We start from the raw sequence: 13,011 nt of genomic DNA on the forward strand, positions 1-13,011 counted from the left end.
AACTATGGCAAATACAATAACTCCATCAACTCGAAAAGATATTGCTTGAAATTATACAACATGTTCGGATCCTAAAACTCAAATGTTGTCAGTTATATTTTCTGTGGTAAAATAACAAATGGTGGAATTTATCGACACAAGCTACATTTAGTGGGGGACAATAGAAATGTAAAAGCTTGTCCGAAATGTCCCGAACATGTTAAAGAAGAAATTAGAGAGTTCATGCAAAAAAAAAGAGTAATTTAAAGAATCAAATGGATGAAATTCCTCATTCTAATGATGTTGCTAATTTGGAAGATTTGGAAGAACATGAAGAAGATGATCATCAAACTAAAGTGAAAGGGAAACAACCAATATCCGATTCAAGCAATCATCCTACGGTCCAAGGTAAAAAGTGTAAACAAACTGGACCTATTAACCTTTATTTTATGAAAGATGTCGATGAAATTGTCAAACAAAAATGTGCAAAAAAAATAAAGGACAATTTGATGAAAATAAAAAGAAGTTAAGAGATATTACAGTTGAAAAATTTGGAAGATGGATGTATGATGCTGAAATTCCCTTCAATGCTGTTAAATATGATTCTTTTGAGCCTTGTATTGAAGCTATTGGATAATTTGGATCGGAGATGAAACCTCCATCATATCATGAAATGAGGGTTAAGTATTTAAAGAAGGAGTTGGCAAATACGAACTCGCTTCTCAAATCCCATAAAGAAGATCATGCTAAGTTTGTGTGCACAATCATGACAGATGGATGGACCGATAAAAAGGGTAGGACTCTTATAAATTTTTTGGTGAATGGTCCCGAAGTGTATTTGTCGAATCAGTTGATGCTTCAGGCTATTCTCACACAGCGAATAAGATATTTGAGTTACTTTCTAAATTTGTATATCGCATTGGAGAAAAAAATATGATTTAGATTGTAACAAATAATGCAAGCTGTAATGTCAGTGCAGGTAATATTTTAAATTTTAATCACTTGCAATTATAATTGAATTATATTTTTAATATGTTTTTACTAAATTTATTTGTTTTTTCAGGTCGTCTTTTGGAAAATCGATTTCCACACTTGTACCGGACTCCTGGACTCCTTGTGCAGCTCATTGTTTAGATTTGTTGCTTGAGGATATATCCAAAATTCCTCATCTCAGAAAATTGCATGAACGAGCGTTGATGGTTAATGGTTATATTTACAACAGACTACAAGTATTGAGCATGATGAAAGAGTTTACTGGACAGAGAGACATGGTAAGAACCGCAAAGACATGTTTCGCAACCGCTTTTTTTACTTTAAAGCGGTTTCATGTACAACAAGCAAATCTGAGAAAGATGTTTACATCTGAAAAGTGGGCAAATAGTCGATTTTCTAAGGAGGCTGCAGGAAAATGTGTAGCAGCAATGATATTGCTGTCTTCTTTTTGGAAAAATATGATTTTTGCATTAAAGGTTGGTGGCTATTGGTGAAAGTATTACAGATGGTAGACAGTGAAAAAAGGTCTCCTATGGCTTATATTTATGAGTCAATGAACAGAGCCAAAGAAACTATCGTTGCGTCATTTAACAATAATGAAGAGAAATATCGTAGCATTTTTGAATTCATTGATAAAAGATGAAACATTTAACTCCATCGACCTTTGCACGCAGCCGGATATTTCTTGAATCCAGAGTGTTTTTACTCAAACCTTGACATAGAAAATGATACAGAAGTGATAGAGGGTTTGCACAAGTGCATATTTAGATTGGTGAGAGGTGAGGATTTATAAGATAAGATCACGAATCAATTGGAAAAATACAAGAAAACAGGACTTTTTGATTTGCCAATGGCTATCCGACAAAGAACTTTAAAATCACCAGGTAAATTTATAAATAATATATTGTGCAATATCAATATTGGATGATTATAAAGTTAATCTTATAATTTATATGTTTTTGTTTTTCAAGCTCATTGGTGGTCTTCTTATGGTGCATCAACGCCTGAATTAAAAACATTTGCAATGAAGATTTTAAACCTCACATGCTATTCTTTAGGCTGTGAACGTAATTGGAGTGTTTTTGAACATGTAAGTTGGATTTTTTTAATACATATTAAAATTTTTATTATGAACTTAACCTTTTACTTTTTAATTTTTTTTGTAGATACATTATAAGAAAAGAAATAGGTCGTCTTAACAACGATTAAATGATTTGGTATATATTGTTGAATAGAAGTGAATGGAGAAGAGGTGGAAGAGGAAAGAGACTTCATTGTGAATAGGACTTTAGTCCACATTGGGAGTTTCATGGCATGATGGTTGGTTTATATTGATTCAAATGCAGGATGTGAACAAATAAATGGGGAGAGGCTCTTTCTCACGCGTGGGTGTGCAGGGGGTGCAAATCCAGGGCCCGGATTGCACTGAACCATGTTGACTCGCGTGCGGGCACGACCTGCGCGCGTAAATTGCCAAACCGGTCGAGGGAAAATTTGGCCAAGGGGAACAACCAACATTTTGGCACGTAAACCTTTTTGTTGTTGTGTAACTGATGCATCAAAACGGTCGAGCGATAATGAGTGAAACGGTGGGCGTTTCACTGCTCGACAAAGTAATGCTCATTAATCAACCATTAACGCTATCGTTGATCTAAGCTCCTATATAAGAAGTGTTAGGGTCGAAAAGTAGCTAGAGGGGGGGGGTGAATAGCTCGTCGCGATCTCGTGCTCGTCGTTGTTTACTTCTTGTGATGATGTGCAGCGGAAAATACAAGAACTAAACACAAACAACGCTAACTCTAGGGATTTACTTGGTATCCACCTCAAGAAGAGGTGACTAGCCCAAGGATCCACACACTCACGCACCCTCCACTATGAAAACACTCCTTTACGGTAACTACCGAAGGTGGAGAAGCCTTACAAGGTCACAATACAACAAGAATATAAAGAGAAGCAAATACAAGGGAAATCTTATAAGATTTTTACAATAAACCCTAACCCTAGCTTCTTCCTCTTGTTGTAACTCGCTTCTTGACTTGGACGTGCCTCCAAGAACCTTCAAGAACTGGCGGTGCAAACTTGGGAGAAGTTTTTGTGGAGTGCTGGATCGCTCGTGGAGAAGAATGGAAGAGATTGGAGCTGAACAATGCAAGTCTTAGCGAAGGAAGAGCTCGACAACGGTTATATCCTGTGCTAACGGTCAGATCCCAATCGATTGGATTGCTCTCAATCGATTGAGGAGGCTTTGGATCGATTGGCTGATCGATCCAGAGCGCCTCTGTGCTCTCTGGGAATTGTCTGGATCGATCGGCTGATCGATCCAGGGCTTATCGCGCGAAATCGCAGCTCCCAATCGATCAACCGATCGATTGGAGGCTCCCAATCGATCGCCTAATCGATTGGGAGAAGCCTTTGTCGCGGCACCCATTCAATCGATCAACCGATCGATTGAATGTGATTCAATTGATCGGTTGATCGTTTGAATCACCTTGACTTGCTCTAATCAAGTCCCCAAGTGCCTAAATCCAGCATCCGGTCACCCTTGACCTGCTAGGACTCCCTCACCAAGTGTCCGGTCAATCCCTTTGACCCACTTGGACTTTTTCTCCTCATGCCAAGTGTTTGGCCCTCCATGATCCACTTGGACTTCCACCAGATGTCTGGTCAGCCTTGACCCATCTGGATTTCCTCACGCCAAGTATCCGGTCAATCCCTTTGACCTACTTGGACTTATCAACTGCCTGGCTTCACTCACCAGGACTTCCAACTGCCTAGCTTCATTCACTAGGTCTTTCACCTGACTTCACTCACCAGGATTTCCCATACTACCTAGTTTCATTCACTAGGTTGAAACTAGGTCTTTCACCTGGCTTCACTCACCAGGATTTCCCATACTGCTTAGCTTCACTCACTAGGTCTTTCACACGGCTTCACTCACCAGGACTTTCACCTGGCTTCACTCACCAGAATTTTCTTCTCTGCCTAACCTCCCAGTTAGGACTTTCACTTGGCTTCACTCACCAAGATTTTCCAGTCAAGTATCCAGTCAACCTTGACCTACTTGACTCTTTTTCACAATCTCCTCACATGAACAATTGCACCTGCAATCTCCATGTATTGTCAAACATCGAAACTCAAACATCAAGACTCGAGCTTGACCCAATTCAAGCTCAATCAACCAGGTCAACCTTGACCTAGGGAATATTGCACCAACAAGAAGGCTGCGATCACAGGCAGAAAACACATAGCAACACCAGCTTCTCTCCACCTTCGTTCCCTCATTCTCTGTCGTGCAACTCCTGCTCGGCAGAGTGCCCGTGATAACATTCGGGTGCTTCTCAGTTCGCCTTGGCCACTAGTGCTTGGTGGAATCACGGTCAACAGTTGTATCCTGGGAAACAGACGACCCGAGTAAACCTCGAAGCACTGTCGGAGGTGGGGTGAATCTGTTTCAAGGAAACTACGTTAGTCGTAGGACTCGGTCAGTTTTCCAGGTCGGTCTCTTCATCCGCCCGGTCGGTCTCTTCATCCGCCCGGTCGGTCTCTTCATCCGCCCGGTCTGCCTGCTTCGCCCGGTCGGCCTGTCTGCTCGCCCAATCGGCCAGTCTGTTCGCCCGACCTGTCTGCTCGCCCGACCTACCTTTTGCTAGACCTGTCTGCCTCTCGCTAGACCTGTCTACTCGCCCGGTTTACCTTTTGCTAGACCTGTTTGCCTCTCGCCAGACCTGTCTACTCGCCCGGTCTGCCTTTCGCCAGATCTGTTTGTCCGCCCAGTCTGCCTCTCATAGACCTGCCTACTCGCCCGGTCTGCCTTTCGCCAGACCTGTATGTCCGCCCAGTTTACCTCTCGCTTAGCCGGTCTGCTTCGCCCGACCTATCTGTCTATCCGCCCGACATCAGATCGCCCGGCCTACCTCTCGCTAGGCCTGTCTGCCCGCTCGATCAACCTTTCTGCCTAGTCGGCCTTTCTGATATGCTGCGCCCGCTCATGCTGCTCAGCCGATCAACCCGTTCTGTCAACACTGTGCAGACTGCCTTCATCACCTAGCGGAAACTAGCCTCTACTGACAGTCTGAGATCATCCGCTCAGGTCATCTCTATTGTAAGTTGAATTTAAATTCTGTGTAATTTTAAATTCAGCTAAGTCCCCAAAATCTCCGACAACAGATTGTTTTCTCCAACAATCTTGAAACAGATTCGATTATGTTGAGATGGCTACAGAACGAAATGTTGAGGTGCAACAGACTCAACACGTGCAAGCCCCCTCTGCCCAGATTGGAACTGTGTCTAGGGCTGTAAACAAGCCGAGCTGAGCTTTGGGGTGTTCAAGCTTGTTTGATAAGATAACCGAGCTGAGCTTAAAATGAACCGAGCTTTTGAAATGAGTGTTCAAACTTAGCTTGGTTTATTTTTTATGAGCTTGAGCTTGATTCGTTTAGATGTTATCAAGCTCTCAATTCAAGCTTGGCTTGAGCTTGGTTTGAGCTTGGCTTGAGCTTGGTTTGAGCTTGGCTTGAGCTTGGTTTGAGCTTGATTCGTTTAGATGTTATCAAACTCTCAATTCAAGGTTGTTTGATTGTTTGAAACTTTTAATTGTTTGATTAGTTATTAAGATTGATAATTTAAATTTATTTATTTTATTTTATTGTTTATTTAGCATATTTAAAAGAGTTTTATTAATAAATATGGTTCGTGAACATTGTTCACGAACGTTGTTCACGAACGTTAACGAGCTGAACACATATGTGTTCAAGCTTGTTTGTTTAGCTTAATGAGTTGTTCAAGCTTCTTTGTTTAATTAATCTTATGTATATTGAACGAACATAAACAAGCTCTTACCAAGCCGAACACCAAGTTTGTTCACGAACGCTTGGTTCATTTATAGCCCTAACTGTGTTAATCAAACACGGGGAAAAGCCAGAGATGTTCAATGGAGTGAACTTCAAGAGGTGGCAGTAGAAGATACACTTCTACCTGACCATGCTCAACCTGACTCGGTTCTTGACCGAGGACCCTCCCAAGTGTGCTGAGGATGCTGATGCGCAGACCATCAGTGCAGTGGAGGCATGTACTCATTCTGAGTTCCTTTGCCGAAACTACATCCTTAACTGCCTTGCCAACTCGCTGTATACTGCGTATAGCATGAAGAGAACGGCTAAGGAGTTGTGAGAGTCCCTAGACAAGAAATACAAAATAGAGGATGCAGGGGCCAAGAAGTTCATCGTGGGCTGATTCCTGGACCACAAGATGGTTGACTCCAAGATAGTAATAAGCCAAGTCCAGGAGCTTCAGGTGATCTTGCACGAGATCCACTCAGAAAAGATGGTTCTGAGTGAAACCTTCAAGGTGGCTGCTATCATTGATAAACTGCCTCTCGGCTAGAAGGACTTCAAGAACTACTTGAAGCACAAGCGGTAGGAGATGAATATGGAGGAACTCATTGTTCGACTTCGCATCGAAGAAGACAACAAGAGTTCAGAGAGAAAACTATTCTCTCAGGCTACTGTGAAAGCCAACGTGGTCGAGCACGATCAAAGCTCGAAACGGAAGAACCCTAAGTCTTCCAAGATGGGACCAGAGGAGGCTTCAACTGTGACCGAGTGGGTCACAAATCTTCGGAGTGCAGGAAGTTGAAGAAAAAGCAAGAGGCCAACCTGAACGAGGGACTAGAAATGAACGCCCTCTGAGTAGTGGTCTCAAAACTGAACCTGGTCGATTCAAACCCGCGGCAATAATGGATCGATACTGGAGCCACCAGACATGTGTGATGCAATAAGGAGCTGCTCCACAACTTTGAAGAAATCACTAGAGACAAATTATTTATGGGGAACTCAGCAACTTCGGACATCATGGACTAAGGAAAGGTGGTGCTGAAGATGACCTCGAGCAAGGATCTTACTCTGAACAATGTGTTGTATGTTCCGGAGATTCGGAAGAATCTAGTGTCCGGATCATTGCTAAACAAGCATGGCTTTCGCATTGATTTTGAATTAGATAGAGTTGTATTGTCCAAGAATGGAGTGTTTGTAGGAAGGTGCTATGTATCTGATGGGTTGTTTAAGCTCAATGTAATGGCGATTAGGCCTAAGATAAATAAAACTGAAAGCTCTTCCACTTATATGCTTGAGTCTTCGTGTTTATGGCATGGTAGACTAGGACATGTTAACTACGATGTGTTGCGTAGATTAATAAACATGCAGAGCATACCTACATTCCATCTTGACCCAAAACACAAGTGTGAGATTTGTGTTGAAGCGTAACTGACGCGGTCATCTTTTCAACATATTGAAAGAAGTAACGAACCACTTGACCTAATCCACACTGATGTGTGCGACCTAAAAGGTACGCCAATATGTGGTGGTAATAAATACTTCATCACCTTTGTAGATGATAACACAAAATATTGTTATGTGTATCTTCTCAAAAGTAAAGATGAAGTCATAGAGAAATTTGATCTCTATAAGACTGAGGTTGAAAACCAGTTTAATAGAAAGATTAAGGTGGTTCGAAGTGACCGAGGCGGTGAATATGTATCACCGTTTACTGAGTTGTGTGCTGAACATGAGATCAGACACAAAACAACAGCTCCTTATACTCCTCAGCAAAATGGAGTTGCTGAGCGAAAGAATCGAACTCTAAAGGAAACGATGAATGCTCTTCTATTGAACTCAGGATTACCAGAGTCCATGTGGGGAGAAGCTGTGTTAACAGCTAATTACCTTTTAAATAAGGCGCATCGGAAGAAAATAAATAAGAGCTCTTATGAGTTGTGGAATGGAAGACAACCGTCCTATAAATATTTTCAAATGTGGGGCTGTCTTGTCAAAGTGTTGGTGCCTGATCCAAAAAGGATTAAGATAGGACCAAAGACTATTGATTGCATATTTATTGGATATGCACAAAATAGCACTACGTATCAATTTTGTGTGTATAACTCACATGTATCGGAGATACACAAGAACTCGATAATCGAATCGAGAAATGTCTCTTTTTTCGAGCATGTGTTTCCGTATAAGACCCGTAAGGATGCTAGCTCCTCAAAACGTGCATATGAAACACAAGATGAAGATGATGAAGAGGAACCTGTGAAGGTTGAGCCTAGACGGAGCAAAAGAGCTCGAGTAGAAAAATCCTATGGATCAGATTTTATCACTTTCATGTTGGAGAGTGAGCCCCGAAGTTACTCAGAAATTGTAGGCTCTTCTGATGGACCTCACTGGAGAGAGGCAATTGCATCTGAGATAAAATCTATCTTGCAAAATCACACTTGGGAACTTGTGAATCTTCTTCCGAGAAGTAAATCACTAGGTTGTAAGTGGATTTTCAAGAAGAAAATGAAGTCAGATGGCACGATTGATAAGTATAAGGTCAGATTGGTAATCAAAAGATACCGACAACGAGAAGACCTCAATTACTTTGATACGTATTCTCCGATATCGAGAATAACTTCCATTAGAGTATTGTTGGCTATTGTCGCTCTATGAAATCTCGAAATACATCAAATAGATGTAAAGACTACCTTTCTAAACGGCGATTTAGAAGAGGAAATCTACATGGAGCAACCTAAGGGATTTTCTATGTCAGGACAGAAAAACAAGGTATGTAGATTGGTGAAGTCATCATATGGCTTGAAACAAGCATCAAAGCTGTAGCATAAAAAATTTGATAATGGCATGAAGGAATGTGGATTCAAGATCAATGAATGTGATAAATGTGTCTACATGAAAGCCACAGAGAGTGATTATGTCATCTTGTGCCTCTATGTAGATGATATACTTATCATTGGAAGTAATGATAAGATAATAAAATCCACAAAAGGTATGTTGAGGTCAAGATTTGATATGAAAGACATTGGCCTAGCTGATGTAATTCTAGAAATCAAAATTCTTAGATCAACAGAAGGACTTGTTCTTAGTCAGTCCCATTACGTGGACAAAATTCTTGAGAAATTCACTAAGGGTGATACTGCATTGGTAAGAACGTCGATAGATACGAGTCAACATCTATCGAAAAATCGAGGTGAAAGTATCTCTCAGCTAGAGTACTCTCGAGTGATTGGCAGTCTGATGTACCTGATGAGTTGTACACGACCAGACTTGACCTACGCAGTAAGTAAACTGAGTAGATACACGAGTAATTCCAGTGTTGAGCATTGGAAAGGGATAATAGAGTACTGAGATACTTAAGGTATACTCGTGAATATGATTTGCACTATACGAGATATCCTGCTGTGATCGAAGGATACAACGATGTAAGTTGGATACTTGACATAAAAGACTCTAAGTCTACGAGTGGATATGCATTCACTCTAGGAGGTGCAGTCATTTCCTGGAAATCTTCTAAGCAAACCGTAATAACCAGATCCACGATGGAATCTAAGTTTGTAGCTCTTGACAAATGTGGTGAAGAGGTTGAATGGCTACAACAATTCTTAAAAGATATTTCACGATAGCTAAAACCTGTGCCGGCAATTTGCATACATTAGGACAGTCAATAAGCGATTGGTCGGGCACAGAGTCATCTATATAATGGTAAATCTAGACATATACGTCGTAAACATAATACCATTAGACAACTACTTTCAACGGGAGTTATCACTATTAACTATGTGAGGTTAAAGGATAACCTAACGAATCCGCTAACCAAAGGGTTAAATTGAAAGTTAGTTGCAAGCTCATCACAAGGAATGAGCTTGATGTCCTTGTCAACGTTCAGTGCAGAGGGCACCCAACCTATGCTGTCTGGAGATCCCAAGAACTAGGTTCAAAGGGACAACTAATCTACACTGACTAGTCACACTGTGGGGGATAACCCAATGAAACAATGACTAGACCAGGGTAAGCCAATGGGCTTTTAATGATCAAGAAGAGTAGATGACAACTCTTGAGCAATTACCTATGTGAGAAATAAGTGGGGTCACTTCAAAGAGAATGGAGGCACAATTCTTAGAACTTCTCACAGAACCAGGCGTATTCATGCCCAAGAACGAACACACTCATGAGAAATGAGTTGTGTCAGGAAGAGTCTTAGGTCAGATTTGTCACTGCTTACACAAACAGCAGTATAGTTCAAGGACATCGTGTCTACTATCAGTCAGTAAGAAACCAGATCTTCACAAGGGAAGGTTCAAAGGGTAAAACCTACCTATCATATACTTGACTCAACTGCAATGCTATCACATACCCTATCTCCATTCATATGGGGGATTGTTGAATAGAAGTGAATGGAGAAGAGGTGGAAGAGGAAAGAAGCTCCATTGTGAATGGGACTTTAGTTCCACATTGGGAGTTTCATAGCATGGTGGTTGGTTTATATTGATTCACATACATTGAGGATGTGAACAAATGCATGGGGAGAGGCTCTCTCTCACGCGTGGGTGTGCAGAGGGGTGCAAATCAAGGGTCCGGATTGCACTGAACCATGTTGGCACGCGTGCGAGCAAGACTTGCGCACGCCGAATGTCGGACCGGTCGAGACAAAATTTGCCTAAGGGGAATAACCAACATTTTGCCACGTAAACCTTTTTGCCGCTATGTAACTGATGCATTAAAGTCAACATTAATGCAGAATCAAAACGATTGAGCGATAATCAGTGAAACGGTGGGCGTTTCACTGCTCGGCAAAGTCATGATCATTAATCAACCATTAACGTTGTCGTTGATCTAAGCTCCTATATAAGAAGGTTGTGATCACAGGCAGAAAACACACAACAACTCAAGCTTCTCTCCACCTTTGTTCGATCATTCTCTGTCGTGCAACTCCTGCTCGACAGAGTGCAGTGATAGCATTCGGGTGCCTCTCAGTTCGTCGTGACCACTAGTGCTTGGTGGAATCATGGTCAACCATTGTATCCTGGGAAACAGACGACTCGAGTAAACCTCGAAGCACTGCCGGAGGTGGGGCGAATCTATTTCAAGGAAACTGCGTTAGTCGCAGGCCTCGGTCAGTTTTCCCAGTCGGCCTCTTGATCCGCCCGGTCGATCTCTTCATCCGCTCGGTCGATCTCTTCATCCGCCTAGTCTGCCTGCTTCACCCAATAGGCATGTCTGCTCGCCCCATCGGCCAGTCTGTTCGCCCAACCTGTCTGCTCGCTCGGTCTGCCTTTTGCCAGACCTGTCTACTCACCCGGTCTGCCTTTCGCTAGACTTGTCTGCCTCTCGCCAGACCTGTCTACTCGCCCGGTCTGCTTTTCGCCAGACCTGTTTGTCTACCCAGTCTGCCTCACGCTCGGCCGGTCTGCTTTGCCCGGCCTGCCTGTCCAGACCTGTCTGCCTCTCACAGATCTGCCTACTTACTCGGTTTGCCTTTCGCCAGACCTGTCTGTCCGCCCAGTATGCCTCCCGCTCGGCCGATCTGCTTCGCTCGACCTGCCTATCAGTCCGCCCGACACCAGATCGCCCGGCCTGCCTCTCACCAAGCCTGTTTGCCCGCTCGGTCAACCTTTCTGCCCGGTCGACCTTTCTGATCTGCTGTGCCCGCACGTGCTGCTCAGTCGATCAGGCCGTTCTATCAACACTGTGCAGACTACCTTCATCACCTGACAGAAATCAGCCCCTGCTGGCAGATCCGCTCAGGTCATCTCTATTGTAAGTTGAATTTAAATTTTGTATAATTTTAAATTCAGCTAAATCCCCAAAATTTTCGATAATAGATTGTTTTCTCTAACATATATTAAGTATAATAGAATTTTGAGGAGAAGATATGACATGTAAGATAAGATTGATCATATCATTTTGTCAGAGATAGCTGATAAATACGACATGCGAGATATATATGACATGCGGACTAAGCTTGGCGCTACCGTAAAGATAAAAGATGACTTGGAACGCTAAACAAAGACCAAGGCTAAAGCCTAAGATAAAGACAGCACAAGCTGATTTACAGATGGTCAATTGAATAGCACAATTACAGAATTAACATGGGTAACAAGTCGGCCAGATGGGCTTTCATTAGTACATGATCTAACTGTAGGTGTGCATATGGCTGTGACTCAGAGAGAACAACACAATCTATACAGCCATGTTCCTACCTCATCAATCAAAACATTATGCAGTTCAAGCAAACTGACAGCACAAAAATATGTTATTTGAAGTGTACCTTGCCTTTCTCAATGCCCTCCCGAGCTAAAGACACAAGCGCCTGGAAATATTGGTCAGGGTCCCCACTGTCTTCAAATTCCTGAAAGATAATCAATTATTAACTAGAATATCACCAAAAGGTAACCTTGCACTCATGCAGTTGAGCCGATTAATTAACCACCTTACATCTAGTAGGATGCACACCGACCGTACAATAGAGGCGTCCTTCATAACATGAGCGGTAGCCAATCTTAGTAAACATTAAAACAAACAACTAATGTGCATTCGCATTGCTCAAATAGACACTCAGGAAGGAAAAGCGATCCAACCATCAGTTTCTGCGATAGCGAGGGCCTCCTTTGATTCATGCAGTGATCCCCCTGTGACCTACCACGAAAGGGAATGACCAAAAAAAAAAAAAAAAAAAAATCAAAAATGAACTTTTTTTTATTTGCGAACACAAGTAAATACAGGACACGCAAGAAGAAGCATCACAATGATCCGATCGACTCCGGCGCTCCACGCACGAGCTAACACGGTCGGGATATCAGCGGCGTGGCACTGCCGGCCATTGTAGATCCCTTTAAACATGCTGTCTGCAGGAGAACCGAAAGCTTGAGTGCGAAAGCAACAAAAAGGTGTGGTGATTTTTACCACATTGAGGAAGGTATTGAACCTGTGAAGTTGACGGCTATGTCTGCTTTGCGTCTCGATCGATTCCGACGACAGGAAAGGGGAGACGTTAGTAAAAATTGAGTAAAAAAGATCGATCGATCCTCTGGAACCGAAAGAAGAGTTTGGGAAGTGGACTTGCCGATCATCCTGACGGAGGAAGACATCGACGCCGTGGCGAATTGCAAGGAATCGAAGAGTAGAAGGCGGCGAGATGGATTCCGTCGAGTTTAATTTAGCTTCTGTGGTTTGAATTTGGGGGAAACTGTAAGATGGAATCCATCGATTT

The 13,011-nt window shown here is 42.5% G+C and overlaps 1 protein-coding gene across 2 annotated transcripts; it reads right to left on the minus strand.

Annotated features, from left to right (window-relative positions):
• Window positions 1-11,899: 11,899 nt before the first annotated feature.
• Window positions 11,900-13,011, minus strand: LOC121977907 (putative deoxyribonuclease TATDN1). Of its 2 annotated transcripts, none has more exons than XM_042530309.1 (6): window positions 12,865-13,011; window positions 12,727-12,747; window positions 12,522-12,646; window positions 12,380-12,437; window positions 12,232-12,275; window positions 11,900-12,150 (listed from the first exon to the last, which is right to left on the minus strand). In XM_042530309.1, exons 1-6 carry the CDS (start codon window positions 12,887-12,889, stop codon window positions 12,055-12,057), a joined length of 369 nt encoding a protein of 122 aa, XP_042386243.1. In that variant the 5' UTR covers window positions 12,890-13,011; the 3' UTR covers window positions 11,900-12,054. The 2 variants fall into 2 exon arrangements, with proteins under 2 accessions (XP_042386243.1, XP_042386244.1); XM_042530310.1 differs by having other exon boundaries at window positions 11,915-12,150; window positions 12,546-12,646; window positions 12,865-13,008.

This window comes from Zingiber officinale, chromosome 4B (genome assembly GCF_018446385.1).
Source record: "Zingiber officinale cultivar Zhangliang chromosome 4B, Zo_v1.1, whole genome shotgun sequence".
Classification (NCBI taxonomy): domain Eukaryota; kingdom Viridiplantae; phylum Streptophyta; class Magnoliopsida; order Zingiberales; family Zingiberaceae; genus Zingiber; species Zingiber officinale.